The sequence below is a fragment of the Hippocampus guttulatus genome, chromosome 9, assembly GCF_054856545.1.
Source record: "Hippocampus guttulatus isolate MCC_2025c chromosome 9, RoL_Hgut_1.0, whole genome shotgun sequence".
Lineage (NCBI taxonomy): Eukaryota > Metazoa > Chordata > Actinopteri > Syngnathiformes > Syngnathidae > Hippocampus > Hippocampus guttulatus.
Window position 1 is genome coordinate 19,803,290 of NC_141269.1, and position 22,324 is coordinate 19,825,613.

Sequence of the window (22,324 nt, forward strand, 5' to 3'; positions counted from 1 at the left end):
GTGTACCCCGCCCACTGCCCGAAGACAGCTGGGAAATGCTCCAGCATGCCCGCGACCCTTGTGAGGATGAAGCGGATTAGAAAATGGATGGATGGATGAATTTGTGCACACGCTGTAATAACAGTAGCACACAAAGTATTAATTGATGTGCATGATTAAGTAGTTCTGCAATTGGCTGGCAACCGGTTCAGGGTGTCCTGGGGGGCTTTGGTCCGGGCTATGGGATGCCCACTCAAAATCAGTCTTGAGACTGATCACTCGGCCTCCGAAGTTCTCTTTCAGCCAATCTCGGGACAGGTTTGAGGTGTGAGAACTTGCTCCGTCTTGCTGGAACCAGAACTTGCTCATGAGCGACGGGTAGATGGTCTGGAGCTCATTCTTGAAGGTTTTGAGGACCTCCACATACCGCTCCTTGGTGACTGTCACTGTTGCGCCAGATTCTTCGATGAAGATTGGTCCAATGATGCCTCTGGCCGAGATTTCTGGTTCCAGCAAGACGGAGCAAGTTCTCACACCAGATTTTTTTCTTTGGGGCTATCTTAAGGACAGAGTCTACGCAGGAAAACCCAGAACCATCACGGAACTCAAGAAAGCCATCAGGGAGGAGATGAGAGCCATTATCAATTCAGTCTGTAAGAACGTCATGGACAACTTCGTGCTGCGCCTCAAGAAATGCACGGAGCTAAATGGAGGCCATCTAGAACATATGCTGTAGAACGGAGAAAAAAAGGCCAAAGACCCTAGTGTTTTGATGTGACGTTTTGAATATAATAAACTAGTGATGGCCTAAGTTTCATTTCATTTGGACAAAACACTAAGAAACGGGTCCTAATTAGAGTTGGGGCCCGTTTTTTTTTGGGTCACCCTGTATATATATATATATATATATATAGAGAGAGAGAGAGAGAGAGAGAGAGAGACTTGAATGTGCACGTGTGTGTGTGTGTGTGTGTGTGTGTGTGTGTGTGTGTGTGTGTGTGAAGCTCAAGCCAAATAAGTTCTAAGTGGCATTTCTCACTGTGGGAATCTAAAGCCTATCAAGCTGGACTTGGAATGAGTGGGGGAGGGACAGCTTTGTCATCTTGAACTACTACCCTAATCTGTTCTTAGAGAGAGAGGCTTAGTGAGACCTCAGGTTATATTGACAGTGATGTCCCATTAGTGATTTGTTTCGGCGCCCCTCTCTAACTTCTGTGGTGATGTATTTATTTGTTGGTTTTTCTTTTTGTTTGTTAAAACCCTAACGTTTGCAAAATTTATTGCATTTATTCTCTCTTTTAACAATTACATTTTTGTTTAGCATTTGCTTATTCACCACCATTCTCAGGTTAATTTATTGAGATTTTCAGAGAGAGATAAAACAGGATTCAGCAGTTTTTTCAAGAATTGGCTTTTTTTTCATCCACATGTTTTAATTACTTTTCTTTTGTTTTGTAGTTATAGATTTATCACAATGAAGGACAGACTGGCTCAGCTCAAGGAGGTAGGCAGAATGTTCATGGTTCTACTCTTTGCCTTCCCATCTTGTGAAAACAGTGTTATTCTGCTAATCTTTATAAAATAACTATTGATAAATTAAAATGCCACAATCGTGTTTGAAGTATCTCGATTTAACATGATTAGATTCAGTATAGCACAGTCAATTTAATATCCCAATGTTATGATGCATTATTAAGAAGCCTAACCTAGAAGCAAACTTTACAAATGAATCCTAGGTCAAAAACAACTTGTTCAAATTCAAGATGAATGTGACCTAATTCAATTGATAATCTTCCCCGAAACTTTCCTCAACACATTATGTTCGGAAGAAGTGCTGTCCTGACTTTCATTGAATGTCTACAAATGCTTGCCATTTAAATACATTTGGAGGGCCCAAATGAAGTAGATAACTGATACAAATATTGTATCTTGATGTAGGAAACTGGATCTCATGCAAAACAATGTTATTTTTTCCTTTGGCTCTTTTGCTTTCTCGATCCCCTCATTAATGTCTTCCAATTTGGTTTAAACAGACAAGTGATGTCGGAGGGGATGACATTGAGGTTACGGTGGAAAATGAGGCTTTTATGGAAGACTTTTTTGCCCAGGTAGTATATGTCGACATCTTCTTCTAGTCAATGTCAATTCGATCAAAATACTAATGATGTTTTTATGCATGACTGTATGTGGTTCTATCTTGTTTTAGATTGAGGATATCCGCAACAGTATTGACAAGATTGATGAAAGTGTGACAGAAATAAAAAAACTCTACTCCACCATCTTGTCCTCCCCAACATCCGACCAGAGTAAATTACCTTCTGCTTCACACACACACACACACACACACACACACACACACACACACACACACACACACACACACACACACACACACACACACACACACACACACACACACACACACACACACACACACACACACACACACACACACACACATTTCTCTGCAATTATTTATGTTTGTATACTTGTATACTTGTCGTACTTTGCATTGTCTCTCCTGTTTATTGTTTTCTTCCCCCCTTCCACCTCATTTCTATATTTAGAAACACAGGATGATCTTGAAGCACTCACCAATGAGATTAAGAAGTCTGCCAACGATGCAAGAAACAAACTCAAGAGTCAGTACTTTACCTTGCATCTATTTACATGTTAGACTGATGTTACCAACCAAGGTTTCTTACAAATCAGAATTGTAATGGTTACTTGCTATGAATGTTTCTCTCCTTTTTAATTTGGCAAGTATTTCATGACAGGATGACAAAAATAGATATGATGAACGTTTTTGGTTTTCAGTTATCACAAGAGTGACTGTCAGGGGAGTTAAAGCTTTTATTCCGGACTTTTTTACTCTGTGTGAATGTTTGTGTGTGTGTCTGTGTGTGATTGCGTGTGCGCGTGGACACACACACACACACACACACACACACGTTGAGTTGTACAGATTACAGGACCACATTAATAGTGGAAAACGTTCTGAAATGGTATTACAAAAACCTGGCATTTGTACATTGGTGTGAAAAATGTTTATGTCTACTGCATGTAAACACTAACCAGAAACATGTTGATGTTCTTGTTTAGAAGTGAAAAAGCGAGAGAATGTCTTTTTGATTCCTTGTATCTGTGTATTGAAACAGGCATCGAACACCAGCTTGAGACAAACAAAGATGAGAGGGCCTCTGCTGACCTCAGGATAAAAAAATCCCAGGTTAGAATCATCGAATATCTAGAGAAAAGCAGCGTGATCTAATTTTGATACTGTATATTAAATCAGTGCTGCTATCACAATTTCCAAATGGTGATAGCACTCTTGATTTACTCAAGAGTTGCAAATGTGAAAAACACACGCAGACTTGATTGATCACACTAAAATATATGGAAACTTGTACTGACCAGGTGCACGCAGGATTGCCAAATGCGCAACGTTGCTACGCAGTTCTTTAGTGCATTCTGCAATGAGTACATTATGCAAGTTAGTTCAATTTGTGATTTATCAAACCTGATTAAGATTTGAATTGACATGGCTAATTTTGTGTGATTATATGAGCTTGTATGGAAGCCAGGTGCAAATACAATGCAGCAGCGCTAAGATGCGGGCAAAATCATGTCAACATTATTGAAATGCCAGAAACAAAAAATGATCGCAACATATTGTCTATTCAGCAATGCAATTTTGGAGCTTCTGAATGTTTTAAGGTCTGATTTGGAGCCAGTCACTTGAAGGAGCCATGCATATCATACACCTTTGACAATCCTCCCTTTCAAATCTGCATTTCCGTACATCTGGATGATTTAGCACACACTAACAATTGGTGTTGGCCTCTCCCAGCCTAGTTTTATGGGTGACAAATTTAGGTAGGTTGGGCAGATGCATCTAATTCCCATACACTCGGGATGAGTTAATCCAACAACTCAAACAAAACAGCCCGTATGTGGTTGCTGGCTTCCCCAAAATTAGTAGATTTTTCTTTTCTGTAACGCAATAATGCTTGTTTATCACATTCTAATTTCATATCAGAGCTACTGTAACTCAAGGGCAAAATCCTCCCCACCATTTTTAAAACTGCTGCTACCAGTTTACATAATCAGTCAAAAGTGACTGAACATGCAATTTTAGTGACCGCAAATTAGGATTTTAATAAAACATTGCAATCTTATTAGATCGTGTACAAGACATCCACCACCACAATTTGTTAAAGGGATCGCTCAATTTAGCACTCGCTATTGGAGATTTTAGTAAATCAAGCCCATAGCGGCACTAACATAATCGTTTGAGCATTCGCACAGTTGAAGATATTCATACCATGATAAGGTCCTCATTTTCATCATGATCAATTTCCACCATTGAAACACAAGTGAACTGTTTTTTTTTTTTCCAAATTCTACAGCATGCTATCCTGGCGAAGAAATTTGTAGAGGTAATGACAAAATACAATGAGGCGCAAATTGACTTCAGAGACAAGAGTAAAGGACGGATTGCCCGACAACTTGAGATCAGTAAGTTGCTTTGTCTGTAAATACCATTACAGTCTGTTCAAAATAAGATTCATGTCACCGAAAGCATCAGTAAATTGAATATGTCTTAGTGCTGTTATGAGGACATTTTCTATTGTTGTGTTCTGTCTACAGTATTAAACAGAAAGCAAAGATAACAGAGGTGATTTTTTTAAAGAAAAAAAATATTTATTTTTATTTGTTTTGTTGTTAATTGTAGCGGGCAAAGCAACAACGGATGAGGAACTGGAGGAGATGCTGGAGGGAGGCAACTCAGCTGTCTTCACTGCTGGGGTAAATATATTTGTTGCACACGTCCAGTGGTTCCTTGAGACAAGTGTATAATTCATTCAGTGGCCATGCTTGTAACTCAAAACACTCATATCTAAAAATCATCTTTTCCCATTGAAATGAATGGAAAAGCCATTAATCCGTTCCAGCTTCCCCTCACAGAAAAATAACAGTGTTGTAATGTGTATGTTCACTCACGTGTTAAAATAATACTCCACAATATTGTTTAAATCCATATGACAATGAAGCAGACTTCCATAGATAAAACAGCGGGTGGCGATAGTGGTAGCGCCAACCAGCACCGCTCGTTACTCAAAGGGCTTGCCACAATTACAAAAGAAGTACGAGACCTCAAGAAAGAAATCAAGGAGAATCACTTGATGTTCAAGGAATAATTTAAAGTGGATATCCACACATTTTTGCTTTCTACCGTCTTTATTACCGATTTGTCTTACTGTTTATTGTGCATGTTAAATTGCTCCATCGACAGCGCTTTGTATGCAGCGATGGCTGTTTGAAAGTGCTCTATAAATACTGTTGACTTGACTTGACTTGACATGTCAGATCTCAGGATTTATAATAGTTTTCCCGCCTCTGAACAGTCTTGACCAACTTTCCATTTAAAGGGCTGGAACTTCTCATTAGATATTGTCAGGTGTGCCGTGGGAAATTATCCAATACTGTATGTATGCCTGTGCGGTCTATCGCTTGGCAGAGTAATCGCATAGTACTGTACTCTTCCATACCGGTAGGTAGCAGCAGCAGCTAGCTAATTGTTTTATGCTTGAAGACAAGCGAAGTTTCCGGCGCGAGGCCATACAACTAAAGGTATCTTTCATTTAGATTTACTTTTACCGGAGATGCAACGGCACTGACTCCATTTTGCTTGGTATGTGGTGAAACAGCGCTATGGTCCCAAGTAAGCTTAAACTCCATCTCCAAACAAAACACCCTTCACTTCAAAACAACAAAGTGGAGTATTTTGTTCGCCTGCGTGAATACACGGGGAAACAAATAACGTGCATGAGAAAAACCGCAAAGGTAAATGAGAGATCCTTGAAAGCAAGTTACCATGTCGCTGAACATGTGGCTAAATTAAAAAAAAAAAAAAGTGGCAGAGCAATTAATACTTCCCGCCTGCAAAGCCATTGTAAATGAGATGTTCGGACCCGAAGTGGCTAAAGAAATAGCCTGACTGCTGTAAAACTTAAAAACAGAAAGAATGAGAGCTGCGGAGGAAGAGCTTCGTGTGTCTTTCATCAATTGCTGCCAGGATATCAGATCTGTGTTCAACCATTGATCACACTGAGTGAGAATAAATATGAAAGATTCTAAAATATTGGGTTGATGTCGATTTGATTCCTATTCATGGAGTTATAATACAGCGTTATTTTTCAATGTAAAAAAAACCTACGCTTATCATAACAACATAACACTTAATTGTTAAAATAAACTTTTTTCACATTTTCAGCTAGTGGTGTGATCGAGTGCACATGTTACTCACTTGAATAGCTTCAGCTCTCCTGTCTGGAGTTGTTTTATTTTCAAAACTAATTCAGATGAAGTTGAGACGTGTTGAAAATGAAGAAATACAGAATACAATGATTTGCAAATCATGTTCAACCTATATTTAATTAAATACACTACAAATACAAGATATTTAACGTCAATCTAATAAACAGAATTGTTTTTAGCAAATAATCATTTCCTGAGAATTTTATAGCTGAAACAAAACAAACAAACAAAAAAAATCTGGGACAGGTGGCAAAAAAGACAGAGACAAAGAGAAATTTGAGGAATGCTCATCAAACACCTGTTTGTAACATCCTACTGACTAAATGGGAAAAGGTGGGTGCCATGATTGGATATAAAAGGAGCATCCCTGCTTGCTCAGTCATTCACAGGCAAAGATGGGGTTAGATTCACTTATATGTGCACAACTGCGTGACAATATAGTCTAACATTTTAAGGACAATATTCCTCAACTTACAATTGCAAGGAACTTAAGGAATTCATCACCTACGGTCCATAATATCATCAAAAGCTTCAGACAATCTAGAGAAATCATTGCATGTAAGTTTAGCGCCGCTCTTTGCGCATAAGCGGTGACCTAAAGGTCAAAATTCAGTGGTTATCTGACTGGTTGCCCTGTATGTGAATCAAGTAATTGGATTGATGATAGGTTGACATTGTAAGTTCTGCTGTACTTAGTGGCGTTGTTTGAATGGCAGCGCCACTGCCGCTGCGTTTTCAACGCTTGTCATGAGAAAGCCTGGGAATCGCATTGAAATAGCCAAAGAGTCGCATGCGACTCGCATCGGAAACCAGAGTACCTGGAGAAAACCCACACAGGCACAGTGAGAACATGCAAACTCCACACAGGAAGGCCGGGTGCAGAATCGAACCCTGCACTCACGCTTTTCTGACTGAGGACCAATGTTTCAGATTTGAAGGTGCTTATTTTCATCCCAACCTCTTCACACTCGGCTGTGAACTGCTCCAGTGAAAGTTGGAGAGCCCTTCTTGATGAGGTCAACAGTACCACATCATCTGCAAAAAGCAAAGATGCAAAACCCCCTCAACGCCTTGGCTACGCCTAAAAATTCTGTCCATAAAGGTTATGAACAGAATCGGCAAAAAAAGCCATGGCGGAGTCCAACCCTCACTGGAAACGATTGCAACTTGCTGGCGGCAATGCAAACCAAACTCTGACACCGGTGGTGTTGGGAATGAACAGCCAGGTTCAGGGGGCGCGGTGCGGTACCCTATAAAGCATCCGCCACAGAACTCCCTCGAAAGACACGGTCCAACCTCTTCTCCAAGTCCACGAAGCACATGCAGACTGGTCGGGCGAGCTCCCATGTGCCCTCGAGGAAGCTGCTAAGGGTGTAGAGCTGGTCCACTGTTTCACGGCCGGGATGAAAATCACACTGCTCCTCCTGAATCTGACGCTCAACTTCCCGACGGACCCTGCTCACCAGCACCCCCGAATAGACCTTACCAGGGAGGCTGAGGAATGTGATCCCTCTGTAGTCAGAACACACCCTCCGGTCCCCCTTTTTAAAAAGAGGGATCACCATCCCGGTCTGCCAAACCAGAGGCACACTCCCCGATGACCATGCGAGGTTGCAGAGGCGTGTCAACCAGGACAGCCCCACAACATCCAGAGCCTTGAGGAACTCTGCGCGGATCTCATCCACGCCTGGGTCTCTGCTACCGAGGAGCTTTTTAACCACCTCGCTGACTTCAACCACAGAGATAGGAGAGCCCACCTCAGAGTCCTTAGACTCAGCTTCCTCTAAGGCATGGGTGTCAAACATATGGCCCTCGGGCCGGAACCGGCCCACAAGGAGGTTTGATCAGGCCCGAAGGGTAATTTAAAAGTGAAAAAAATGCATAAAAGAAACGGAATGAATATATTAATAAGGTGCGATTCATGGAGTATCCACTAGGGGGACACACTGTTTTGATCAGAGTAAAAGACAACATTGTTTTGATCAGAGAAGAAGACAACAGCAGTCTCATCAGTATGTCACTGAGATAGACCCAACACAGCAGACGCTATCAAGGGCATGTGAATATTTTATTCTTTACATGTTTAATAGCACTCCCCTTAGTTTGTAAGGTGTATGCAGGGATTACATTAAGATTTTATATACACGTGTAAATGGTTTAAAAATTCCTTTCTTTATAAATCTCGTTTAATCTTAAAAGTGTACTTCTTTCGACCAAAACAAAGGAAAGACATATTATTTTGGTTATTTATAGCAGAGTATGGTATAATTTAATGGTCCGGCCCACTTGACATCTACCGAGGCTGTATGTGGCCCACAATGTGTAATGAGTTTGACACGCCTGCTCTAAGGAAGGTGTGCTGGTTGGAATTAAGGAGGTCTTCGAAGTATTCTGCACACCGACGCACAACGTCCCGAGTCAAGGTCAGCATGCCCCATCCCCAATGTACACAGTGTTAAGAGTTCACTAATATGTACAGTACTATTATCTAGTTTCGGAGAAAATCTATCTATCTAAATCTATCTAGTTTCGGAGAAAACAAGACAAGAACTAAAAACAGAATTAGAGTAGTAAGAGAGCGTCTAGAAAAAAATGCAATGAACAATAACTTGAGCAAGGCAAAATTATCCGGCAGTTTGACGTGGTCCATGAGGCAAATGCGCTGCAGGAAAACTGGGAACACCTCTGCCACCTGCTGGACACTAACAGAACGTGATCATGACACAGAATATGCTGGTGTAGAAAGATACATGAGAGCCAGTTTGAATCACTTCGGGAAATAATGTTTTTGTGTTCGCCAATACTGCCATGGATCTTGGTGTCTGTCGATACTAATTCTGCCAAGTGTTTCTGAACTTCAATGGTAGCATTCACCGTCACAGATGTAGATGAATTTTTACTATTTTGTATTGATTTGTCCAAGTGCTCTCAAAGTTTGCTTCCCGAGAGACTGTATATCCATAAATACGAGGTGCGTTTGCGGCTGTGAAGCTTCAGATAATGCCGTAGCTGAAGTTGATGCTGACTCTAATGTTGAAGCTGATTGGATTGGTGATGCTGGTGTTGAAGCCGATGCTGAGGGAGAAATGTGTTGTATGACTGAAGCACATTCCAATGTGAATCTTCTCTCTGCCTCTGGAGATCTATGTGCACTGATGCAAGCAAGTTTTCATTAATTTATTTATTTTATCTCGGCTCCGACATAGTGCTTAAAAGGTTTTGAAAATTAAATGCCGAGGACTTCCTTCTAATCTGTGTCAGGACAGGAATACATTTTGTCAAAAGCTGTTATGAGCCTCTACACAACAAATATGCTGCAGCGTTAAGTGTCATGCATTCATCACCTTATCACTGTTCGGATGTTGAGAGGTCTTGCAGAGTCTTTCGCCACCCTCAAAATCACATGGTAGCAAAACAGAAAAAAGAATACGATTAACATAACATGCACAAACGCAACTCAATTTGATACCCCTGGTTAGGGCATGATTTTTGTAGACCAAGATGACACGTAAATCATCATTTAAGATTTATAGGAGTACTGAGCCATTAAAAAAAAAAAAAAAAAAAAAGAATCACACAATACCCCTCTATAATATTAAAATGATCACAGGCCTGATGTATGTGCAACATTTCAGGGGTTCTCAGTCATGTTTAGGGCGTCCAAAACAGTGTCATAAAACTTTAAAAAAAAATTAATATATTGTGATAAACCTCAGTTTTCGAACGTCTCTGTTCTCGACCAAATCAGTTTTCGACCAAAAATTTAGTTTTTTTTAATGCCTCGGACTACGACCGAAAATCGGTTCTCGACCAAACTGAGCGCACTTGAATACGCCACTTTACTCCTCTCGCCTTCCTTACACGAGGAAGTGATGCTTCCTCGGGTAGACGAGGAAGTGACGCTCCCTCGTGGAGCGTTCCATTGTGAGCAGACGTGTTCAATAAAAATAAAAAAAAGAGCGTCCAATGTGAGTGGACGTGTTCAATAAAGATTTTTTTTTTTTTTAAGTCATCGTGTTTGTTGACATCTTCGCAAATCGGACTGTTATTTCTGCATTGTGTATCCTAATCATGGCACCAAAGAAAACAAGTGGAAGTAGTAAAGATGGTGAAAAAAAGAGGAAAATAGTGCACAAAACTATTGAATTTTAGAAAGATTTGATAGCGAAATATTGATCAAGTGTACGTATGTCTGTGTTGGCTAAGGAGTTTGGCGCTGCCGAAATCGACGATCAGCAGCATCCGAAAAAAGAAAGACCATCCTAAAGTCACTGATGTGGCTAAAGGATCTTGTGTGTTTCGCAAACCAAGGCCACAAATATTAGAGGAAGTTGAGAAACTTTTGCTTATTTTCATAAATGAGAAACAGCTAGCAGGGGACAGTCTTAGTCAAGATACGATTTGTGGCAAAGCAAGACAATTGTATGGAGATTTGATAAAAAAGGATCCTAGCATTGCTCCTGAAGAGTTTGATTTTAAAGCAAGCAGAGGATGGTTCGAAAAGTTTAGGAAAAGAAGTGGGAAACTCTCCGTGATTCGTCATGGGGAGGCAGCCAGTTCAGACAAGGAAGCTGCCGAAAAGTTGAAAGTTTAGTTTGAAAATCTCATCAAGGCCAAGGAATATCTTCCCCGGCAAACTTTTAAGCACTTGTGTGGATAAAGCGGTTCAGAAACGACCAAAAATCGGTTCTCGACCAAACTGAGCGCACTTGAATGCACCACTTGACTCCTCTCGCCTTCCTTACACAAGGAAGTGACGCTTCTTCGGTTAGACGAGGAAGTGGCGCTTCCTCGTGTAGTGTTCCATTGTGAGCAGACGTGTTCAATAAAGATTTTTTTATTGAAAGAGCTTGTTTTCGGTTTTCGAGCAAATCGGTTTTCGAACAGCCTTCTGGAACCGATCATTGTCGAAAACCGAGGTATGACTGTACCATATTTTCTGCACTGTAAGACACTCCGGATTATAAGGTGCACCTTCAATAAATGGCCTATTTTAAACTGTTTTCATATATAGGGGGCACTATATTATAAATTGCATTGAATAGAAGCTATTCAATAGTGGCTGCAGTTGCACGATGCATCCACTAAATACTGCTATGCTAAAGGAATACAATACAATACAGCTTTATTTGTGTGGAGCCTTCACAACCGATGCAGCCGTTATAGCCATCAGAACTGGTCACAAACACGGACATGAAACACAGAAATACAAATGGCATTACAAAACAATAAATGAAAGACAAAAGTTATGAAGACAATTGATTCAACAAAAAGGCACACAAACCTCGGGGGCTCACATCCACAAGGGGATCAATATCCTTAGAAATCTTTCTTGTCTCCTTCTTCCTTCGTTTAGTCAGTAGTCAACGATGCTTTTGGTATGATCTTCTTTTCATAATGGCTGCTCACCAAGTAGTTGTCTGTTTGAGTACGTGTTGGCGAATGCACATGCCAATGAGTGTCGGGCAGAACCCTTTTAGGTTTCAATTGGTTCCTGCTAATAATCACCACTAGATAGCACAGGAACACTAAAACAACTCAACGGTGAATATAAATAGACTGTGTAACATCATGCTTTTAGGGCGCACTGCTGGCTTTTGGGAAAATTGAATGCTGTGAGGTGCGTCTTATTGTGCAGAAAATACCGCATTTGGGTAGAAAAACTCTGGATTTATTGCTTCGATGGCTTCCCCCATGATCCAATCAGCATATTGTTGCCATTTGTTTGCCCATATTGCATTGGATGCATTCAATAAAGCAAAGTTTGTTTGTTTATTTATTATTATTTTTTTTTTTCTGTTTCCCAAAATGTTAAAACGTAATTGAGTCAAGATGACTTGAAACTGCAGTGGCAAAGTGTAACTAGATGGGGGTTAGTGTAGTTGCACTCAAGAATGTTATTTTGACTTTTGTTGACAGTTCCAGGGTCCTTGAAGTTAATAAAAATCCATTAAAAAAAGTTGTAAAATTATAAGATAAGATATCCTTTATTTGTCCCACACTGGGGAAATTTACAGCCTCCAGCAGCAAGAATGTAGGCAGAAGAAGAAAGAAGAAAAAACAAACAAACACCGTTCAATTAAGTGCTTATGTTCTTAATTGTGCTTAATTTTCAGGAAAAGCTTCAAAAATCAATAAAAATCCTTAAAAATTAACCCGTGGTGTTCATTTCATTTGTGTATGTCATTTTCCCCACCCTTCCAATTAATAGTTTTGTCGGAAAATGCGCCTGGTGCCCTTCCCCTCAAACCCCGCTGTCGGGCTACATGCCTTCCTTGTTTCCGCTCTGCTTTTTTCACCGTCTCAATTTGACAGACAGTATGTCAAATAAAGGGTTATCGATTGCCGTAAAAATAAAGATGTGCCCTTCCTTTGGCAGCAATGGTTTGAACACCAGCTCAGTGATATGTGCCTTTCTGTTCATTAAATCCACTGTGAATCCCCTACTCAATGGAGAATGGGTCCTTAAAAATGGCTAAATTAGCCCTCAAAAGTCCTTAAAAGGTCCATAAATAAAAAGCAAGAGCAAGAGTGGGAACCCTGATAATCCGTCCTGGGTTTTGACTTTTGTTGACAGTTCATAATCCATCCTTCCCAGGAGTCTGAGATGCTTGAGACATGCTGCATAAATGTGCTTGTCAACAGAATGTGGTCTTTTTTTCCCCCACATGATAATGTCTATGTGATCTTTTTCACAGATTATGGATTCCAATTTAAACCAGCAGGCCTTGAACGAGATTGAGGCTCGTCACAAAGACATTATTAGGTTGGAGAGCAGCATCAAAGAGCTTCATGACATGTTTGTTGATATTGCCATGCTGGTTGAGAACCAGGTATGTGACAAACAAATGCAAGTTAAACAGATTAGAATTCTCGAAATAAAGTTCATATTAAGTGAAAATATTGATAACAACTTTGCACATATGCATTTTGTGTGCTTTTTTTTTTTAATTTTAAATTTAGAATATCCTAAGTGATTAATGAAGCCGAAACTAAACAAATTATTTCATGCCATTTTGATCAACAAGAGACAATACAGTGAAGAAAGTGATGAGGAAAACTTTACAGCAGTGGTTCTTAACCTTATTAGAGGTACCGAACCCAACCACTTCATATGCACATTCATCGACCCCTTCATTAATGAAAAATAAAAATTCGAGAAGTGTTCCTTCAGTTTTGCCGGTGTGACTAGAGTTGCTCAACTTGGCATGACGAATCATGCAGATAGATAGGGATGCTAAATCCCATCACGTTCTGTGATGCATGTGAATCTATGTGGTAGATAGTCGTCCGACTACTTTTCTTTGTGTGTATTGAAACATTCTAAAAAAAAATCACACGACATACTATCGCGACAGTCACACGTTGACTACTGAGCGAACTAAATTTCCCGCAGCACTGATTGTAATGTGATCATCTGCAGCCAGTGATGGCCAAGCGGGCGTGTCATAACTAATTGGCATAAGATAAGATAAGATAAGATAAGACAAGATATCTTTATTTGTCCCACACTGGGGAAATTTACAGCCTCCAGCAGCAAGAATGTAGGCAGAAAGAAGAAGAAAAAACAAACAAACACCGTTCAATTAAGTGCAATATAAATACAAAATGGATAAATCGCAGCGCTATTTACAGTTGTTTTCCACATCATTTAATTATTATTAATATTATTGCTGCTATTTTTTATTCAGCAGCCTGACAGCAGTTGGTAGGAACGAGCGTCGGTATCTCTCCTTCTTGCAGCGCGGGTGTAACAGTCTCTGGCTGAAGGAGCTACCTAGTGCTGTCAGGGCGGGCTGGAGAGGGTGGGACGGACTGTCCATCATAGCTTTTAGCTTAGTTAGTATCCTTCTGTTGCCCACCTCCTCCAGAGTGTCAAGGGAGCAGCCCAGGACAGAACTGGCCTTCCTGACCAGTCGCTCCAGTCTCTTTCTGTCCCGGGCCGAGATGCTGCCTGACCAGCAGACAATGCCATAATGGATGGCCGAGGCCACCACCGAGTTATAGAAAGTCTTAAGGAGCGACCCCTGAACCCCAAAAGACCTCAGTTTCCTTGTTGTGTGTCTTAACCTCCGTGGTAGAGGCTCCGTCGAACCCCTGAGACCGATTCATCGAATCCCTGGGTTCGATCGAACCCATGTTAAGAACCACTGCTTTAAAGGAAAATCATTGCATGCCTGGATGAGAATGCCCTCTTTGTTACAATTCCATACTTTTATCTTGCCCAATCATGGTTAAATCATTCATGCCATTATGGAATCTGAGTGTAGTAAATAATTGGCTTAGGGGTGGGGTGTGTCACAATTTTTCTTTGTCACCTGGAGAATTAGTGTCTGCATTTGCTCATTATTTCTTGGCCTTCTATCTCTCAGGGTGGCATGATTGACAGAATTGAAAGTAACATGGACCAATCAGTCGGCTTTGTAGAGAGAGCAGTTGCTGACACCAAGAAAGCAGCCAAGTTTCAACAGGAAGCACGAAGGGTAAGTGTGGCTTGATTTTCTCAAGTTAATTATTTGAAATATTTCACTTGTTATATTTTCTTGACTTCTGAGTTTGATGAGGGAGCAGATCTCAACTCACCTCACCTGTATTTATAGAGCACTTTAAAACAACCACCGCTGTATACAAAGTGCTGTACATGGAGCAAATATCATAGATACAACAATAAACAAGAAAACAATAAATTAATAATGAAGACAGTAGAAAGCACAAAAACAGTAAAACTAAGATTAAGTCGGAGTTATGCCGAGTTGAAAGTCATGGGATAGGCTGCATGCCCGTGACCCTCGTGAGGATAAGCTCACTATCATGCATTGTAAGAGTAGAAGGCAACACACTAGAAATATGGAGAATACTAAATCACGTCATCGAAAATAGCTCTAAAACTATACACCTCCGAGGATATTCTATAAAAGATAAAAACACTGTTATTGATAAAATTGCAGAAATAACTAATTCATTTAATGAATATTTTGAATCTCAGTGGTAACCTAGCAAAAGAAATTCCTGTTGAGATTTTTATAGAGGTCGCTGATGGTGCAACGGTACACTCGCCTGACTTGTGTTCTCAGTGATGGTGTGAACGTGGGTGTGAATGGTTGTTCGTCTCCACATGTGCCCTATGACTGACTGGCGACCAGTTCAAAGTGTAATCCGTCTTTCGCTCGAAGTCAGCTGGGATAGGTTCCAGCATCCTCCCGTGTGACTGTTCAGTATAAGTTGTGAAATGGATGGATGGATTTTAACAGATCTAAACAAAATATTTGATACCATAGATCATACTATATTATTGAATAAATTGGAGTGGTATGGAATAAGAGGTCTGACATATAAATGGATGAAAAATTATTTAGGTAATAGATATCAGTGTGTGCAGTTCACCAACATAAAATCAAATCAATTGAAGATTACTCATGGAGGTCCTCAAGGGCCAGTGCGAGGCCCAAAACTATGTACCGGTATATTGAATATAAATATTTACTATGTCTTCAAACTATTTAAAAGGTCTTAGTATTTGTTGATGACGTAACGATATTGCTCTGGAGAAAATCTGAAACAGCTTCTGACTACTGCGGAAAATAAATGAAACATATTAAAAACATGTGTTTGATATAAAAATAGTATCACTAAACTTAAACAAAATAAAGTTAATGGGTTTTTGGCACTAAATCTAGTAAAAACAAGTCAAAATTATGGTAAATTCAATTGAAATAGAAAAAGTGTATGAAAATAATTTCCTTGGAGTCGTAATTGATGCAAATTATGTTGAGAGCCAATTAATGAAAATGTCAAAGGGAAATGTAAAAAAATCATGGGGATCCTGTCCAAATCCTAGGATGTCCTGATTAAGAACTCATAACATACAGTACGTTGTTTATTATTATTACCATACCTAACCTGTTGTGTGCAAATATAAGGAAACACAAATAAAACAAATACTATACCTGTTGTCAAATTACAAAAAAAATAACTTTCATCCATTCATCCATTTTCTGATCCGCTTTATCCTCACAAGGGTCGCGGGCATGCTGGAGCCTATCCCAGCTGTCTTTGGGCAGTAGGTGGGGGCCACCCTGAACTGGTTGCCAGCCAATCGTAGCAAAAAAGAGCAATTAAAAAAATATATAAATCAAATAAATTGCTTAAATGCCGAAATCTTTTGAATGTGTTAGATTGTTATATAATGAAATATTGATTATGAGTATGAGCGTATAACGATACATAAATGTGTGTGCTTATGTACTACATGTAAATAAGCTGCAGACATATGTTCACGAGTCCAAGTGCAGTTGTATAGTTAGTTAGTTAGTTAGTTCCGCCCGCTCCTATTTGGAACATTGGGCGACGAGCCTCCTCCATTTGTTCCGGTCACTGGCGACCTTTCTTGCTCCATGCCAGCTGACACCCATCTCACTGAGGTCTTCTTTGGCAGTCTGTCGCCACGTCTTCTTTGGCCTACCTCTCTTCCTCTTTCCACCCTCTGGCATCCAGTCCATGGCCACACTTGCCGGTCTCTCTCTTGGCAGCCGGAGTACGTGGCCGATCATTTTCCTTCTCCTTTCAGAGACAATTTCCTTTCACCTTAGACAGCTGGCCAAAATAAAACCTCTCCTCTCACATGAACACTTTGAGATGGTAATTCATGCCTTTGTCACATCCCGGCTCGATTACTGCAATGCCCTTTACTTTGGAGTCAGCCAGTCCTCCATTAAGCGCCTTCAGCTGGTCCAGAATGCCGCCGCTCGCCTCTTGACTGGTACTCGTAAGAGGGAGCACATAACTCCTACTCTGGCATCCCTTCACTGGCTCCCCATTCATTTTAGAGTTATTTTCAAGATCCTCTTATTTGTTTTCAAATCTCTGAATAATCTCGCGCCACCTTACCTCTCTGAGCTCATCCGCCCCTACACACCTGCCCGGCGCCTCAGGTCTGTGGACCAGACTTTATTAGAAGTACCAAGAACTAAACTGAGGCTCAGAGGGGATCGAGCCTTTTCTGTTGCTGGTCCCTCTCTCTGGAATGACCTCCCACTAAACATTCGGCAAGCCTCCTCGCTGCCCATCTTCAAAACCCTCCTCAAAACTCACTTGTATTCTTTGGCATTCGACTCAGCATGACTTAGATTTGTTCTTGGTTTTACTGTTTGGTGCTTTCTACCGCCTTTATTACCGATTTGTCTTACTGTTTATTGTGCATGTTAAATTGCTCCATGTACAGCACTTTGTATGCAGCGATGGCTGTTTGAAAGTGCTCTATAAATACTGTTGACTTGACTTGACTTGACAATGTCTGACAGTTCAGCCACTCCTGCCCTCTTCATCACCTCCTCGTTGGTGATGTGGTCTCTCCATGAGATCCTCAGGATGGATCTCAGGCAACGCCGATGAAAGACATCTAACTTGTTGGTAATGTTGGCTGTCTTCATCCATGTCTCACAGGCGTAAATCGCTGTTGGGATAACCACTGACATATAGAGGCGTAGCTTGGTGGTCGTAGTGATGGCTTTCGATGACCAGATGTTGCGGAGGCGTTGGAACACTCCCGCAGCTTTACCAAGTCTACTGTTGACGTCTTTCTCCACACCACCTGTATTTGAGATGTTACTCCCAAGATATGTGAAGCTGTCAATGTACTCTATGTCATGTTGGTGTAGAGTGAGTGGTTGAAGGTGTTGGTGCTGTCCGACGGCCATGGCCTTGGTCTTTTCCTGGCTAATTCGTAAACCGACCTTAACTCCGTGCTCATGCAGATTGTTGGTCAACTCCTGGAGTGCGGGCTGGGTGTGACTTAACAGAGCCAAATCATCTGCAAATTCCAGGTCAGCTAGTCTGCTCCCTCCCCACTTGATACCAACTTCTTCCCCTGTTATGGACTTCCTCATCACAAAGTCAATTATGATGATGAAGAGTAGGGGTGACAGAATGCAACCCTGTCTTACACCAGTGACAATGTCAAAATCATCAGTTGTGCCACTGTTGGTTTTGACACGACAGGTTGAGTTGTGGTACAATGACCTGAAGATGTTGATGTACTTGAGGGGTACACCATACAGCTGGACGATCTGCCACAGTGACTCCCGGTGGATGCTGTCGAAGGCTTTCTTGAAATCGATATAGTTGATCATGAGTGGTGTCTGAAGTTCTTGGCACTGCTCTATGATGTTTCGAAGGGTAAAGATCTGTTCGGCGCAAGACCTTCCCTTCCTGAAACCGGCTTGCTCTTCCCTCAAGATGTTATCCACTTCATCTTTAAGGCGATGTAGCAGGACACTGCAGAATACCTTGCTGGGGATTGACAGCAGTGTAATGCCCCGCCAGTTATTGCAGTCTGCGAAGTTTCCCTTCTTAGGAAGCGTGACAATGACCCCACGTCTCCAGTCGGCAGGAACCTCTTCAGCATGCCAAATCAGGTTGAACAGGTGGGTAAGGCTCTCCACAACAGCGTCTTGGCCGTGTTTCAACATCTCGGCAGCTACCTCATCGAGTCCCGGTGCCTTGTTGTTCTTAAGGCCCTTGATTGCTCTGGCAACCTCAGTCTCGGATATCTCTTTCGATGTAATATTTAGAGCTGGAGCTGGTGTCTCTTGATCGAAATTGAAGAGCACGGGAGGCATTGGTTGGTTGAGAACCTCCCTGAAGTGTTCCAGCCATCTTGCTTCTTGCTCCTCGTCGCATAGAAGTGTCCTGCCATCCTTGCTCCTGATTGGCATGCTAGAGCTGCTCCTGGAGTTGGTTAGCTCCCGCACGATCTTGTATAGGGTCGTCGTGTTGTTGTTCTCGGCTGCTTCCTGTGCCTCTCTTGCTTTCTCTTCTAGCCACTGTCTTTTATCCTTCCTGCAACTCTTCTTCACTGCCCTGTCCAAGTGCCTGTACTCCTCGTCTTCCATCCTCCAGCTCCGGAGCCTCCTCTTTTGTTCTCTTTTTATCTTGGCCACTTTCCTTTCATCAATCAACTTCCAGGTGTTGTCTGTTATCCATCTCTCTTTGTTGGTACCCCTCTTTCTGCCGATAACTGCTTCTGCAGTTTCAGCAATGGCACAAGAGAACATACTCCACTGCTCCTCAATGTTTGCAAGGTGTTGTGATACCTTGAGCTTCCTACTCAACTCCTCACAGAAGCTTTCTGAGATGTTGTTATCCTTTAGCTTGTCCACTGCGTAAGGTCTCTTGGGCTGCACCCTTTTCACCTTCTTCAGCTTCAGCTTGATTTTACTCACCACAAGGAAGTGGTCTGAACCCACATCTGCACCTCTGTGGGAGCGAACGTCGAGCAATGACGAGCGCCACCTTGTGTTGATGCAGATGTAGTCCAGTTCGTTCTGGGTCCCGCCACCAGGTGAAACCCAGGTTACTTTGTGGATCCGCTTGTGCTCAAAAAAGGTGTTGCCAATGCTGAGGCCGTTGGTACTGGTTAGCATCAACAGTCTCTCCCCGTTGTCGTTCGTGGAGCCTGCAGACCCATGTGGTCCAACTGTGGCATTCAGGCCCCTTCTGTCATTATCCAGTTTTGCGTTGAAGTCTCCAATCAGCATTTTGATGTCATGTCTGGGGATCTCCTCAAGCACGGTCTGGAGCTGGTTGTAGAAGGTGTCTTTATCGTCCGCTGAGGCAGCTTCGGTTGGGGCATAGACTTGTACGATGGTTACTTTGGCATATCTGGTGTAGAGCCTTGCTGTAATAATCCGTTCATTCACCGGCTTCCATCCAATCAATGCTTTTGCTGCACTATTGGAGAGGATGATGCCGACTCCATGGGAATGGTGGTCTTGCTTCCCAGAGTACAGAAAAGTTGCTCCATCAACCACGAGACGCCCTTGCCCCGTCCACCTCATTTCACTAACGCCTAAGATGTCCAGGCGATAGTCCCTCATATTCTTCAGCACCTGGTCCATGCGACCAGACTGGAACATTGTGCGCACATTCCAGGTGCCTACTCTGGTGTTGGTTTTGGTTCCAAAGATCGGGGTCATCAGGGGTCGGGCTTCCTGCTGGATTTCACCCGGCCCCGTCATAGATACATCCAAGGATGTGCCGTCTCTTCTTCGCCGTGGTTTACCGGAATGGCTTCCTCTCGTCGTTTCTGTAACAGGTTTTGTTTTACAGGGTGAGGTTGTTAACCTCACGCCCAACCCCCAACCTGGAGGACCAGTTGGATGCAGTTTAACGTCGTACCCAGGACTAATTATGACGCAGTTGTATATTTTGAGTAGTTTTATAAGTTGACTTTTTTTTCTTGTTGGAATATAGTACCTGAATGACCTATCATTTATTAATAAGAAACCAGTCAAAATACACAAAGAATGAGTAGGACTAGCTAAGTCTTTTTTTTCTTTGTCCTACTTCCCTCTGAACATGTAAACTGTGCTAAATGATGGCCACTTATGTTTCCCTTCTTTTAAACATTTTTACTTTCTCTTATATTTATGTTTCTGTACAACAAACAAACAAAGAAACACCATCCATCCATTATCTGAGCCGCTTATCCTCATGAGGGTTGTGGGTTGTGGGTGTGCTGGAGCCTATTGCACCTTGAACTGAGTGTTCCATGAACCTACCATGCATGTTTTTGGAGTGTGGGAGGAAAGTGGAGTACCTGGATAAACCCCACGCAGGCACATTGAGTACATGCAAACTCTACAGAGGTAGGCCTAGGCCAGGCGGAAGTGCTAACCAGTGAACCACTGTGCCGCCCACAAATGCCATGTTTTCCAAATGTACAGTATATCATAGAGGGAGCAAATGCAACAACAAAATTGGCCCCAGGATTCAGCCTTGAGGCATTCTGCATTTGAGAAATGCCAATGGAGGATACACCGTCCAAAAAAACAAAACAAAATGCAATGTTTTTTTCAGAGGCTGGAGCAGATTAATGTGATTTCTGTTCTTTTCAATGAGGAAAGTTGCTTTCAGATACAAATAATTTAAATTATAAGCATGACCAGTGAACGGAGTTAAACTCATAAGTCAAGGTATCGCTGTAATGAAATCAGCGTTGATGTAATAAAGTCAAGTCAAGTACAACTTCATTGTCAAATGTGCTGTATGTAACACATACAGAACATGAAATGAAATTTCCTCCCTCTTAAACAGACAAGATACAACAAGAGGAGCCGCTGCGGGTGCCCGCGCCGCCATCAAAAGAAAAGTTAACATAAAATGACAAAATAACACAAGACAACACATTAGACACAGACAATCGTGCAATCTTAACCACTTTCCTGCATACACTTTGTTGTCTGAAGCAGTTGAAGAACACCTGTAATGCATCTTTCTTTGTTTTATACTGACATAACGTTTTCTCCTTCTCTTACATGCTCTGAAGAAACAAATGATGATCTTCTGTTGCTGTGTGATATTGGCTGTTGTCCTCGGTTCATTTGTCTACAGTTTTTTTAAATAAACATTGGGTACATTCTTTGACTTGCTGAGTCTAAACAAACGGAAAACTATGCACCTTAGATTAAGGAGAAAACTCTTGGGCGTGTCATTTGCTTTAAATGTTATCTGCCCTTTTCCTGACCCTGAAAAGCTAATGTGGAGACTTGTTTCGAAATACATTCTACAGTATATGTCTGAAGATAATTGATGAAAACGTGCACAGACTGAGAAAAATTGTACCATCACATTGAATTGTTGAGCTGAGCTGTTTTCCTCTTTTCCACCATTTCAGTTGTCTGGATTTTTACGGTGTGGCCCTTCCCCACACTTCTTGCATCAGGGGTTTTCCCACACAATCACAAGTTAAAAGTTTTCAATACTAGGACCATTTTTTTTCACTACAGTTAGAAGATAGCGAGAAAGCTATGCCTTCAACCTGAAAAAGAATGCATCTCTCCTGGATGACAGAATTTACAGAACAGCTGGGTGTCGTTATTTACATTGTAAAGGACTACAGCAATATGCTGAAACATAAAGCATTGTGGAATTTATAATGAGCATGAAATATATGCTCAAATGTCTGTTGTGTGAGCCACAGGCTGAATCAATTGTACCACCAAGGTGTAATAAACTGTTAATTCTT

General features: G+C 41.5%; 1 protein-coding gene across 1 annotated transcript; it reads left to right on the forward strand.

Annotated features, from left to right (window-relative positions):
• Positions 1–1,098: 1,098 nt before the first annotated feature.
• stx3a (syntaxin 3a) lies at positions 1,099–22,324 on the forward strand. The gene is made up of 10 exons (XM_086120501.1): positions 1,099–1,483; positions 2,013–2,087; positions 2,186–2,285; positions 2,547–2,621; positions 3,138–3,208; positions 4,389–4,497; positions 4,715–4,788; positions 12,999–13,133; positions 14,673–14,783; positions 21,626–22,324. The coding sequence occupies exons 1-10, from the start codon at positions 1,454–1,456 to the stop codon at positions 21,701–21,703; spliced, it is 858 nt and encodes a 285-aa protein (XP_085976627.1). The 5' UTR covers positions 1,099–1,453; the 3' UTR covers positions 21,704–22,324.

What these genes read in the sequence shown, in the direction of transcription:
- stx3a (XM_086120501.1), top strand. Translation starts at nt 1,454, where the DNA reads ATGAAGGACAGACTGGCTCAGCTCAAGGAG. An exon ending in CCATGCTGGTTGAGAACCAG is followed by an intron (nt 13,134 to 14,672) that starts GTATGTGACAAA and finishes TCTATCTCTCAG; the next exon opens with GGTGGCATGATTGACAGAAT. An exon ending in TTCAACAGGAAGCACGAAGG is followed by an intron (nt 14,784 to 21,625) that starts GTAAGTGTGGCT and finishes CATGCTCTGAAG; the next exon opens with AAACAAATGATGATCTTCTG.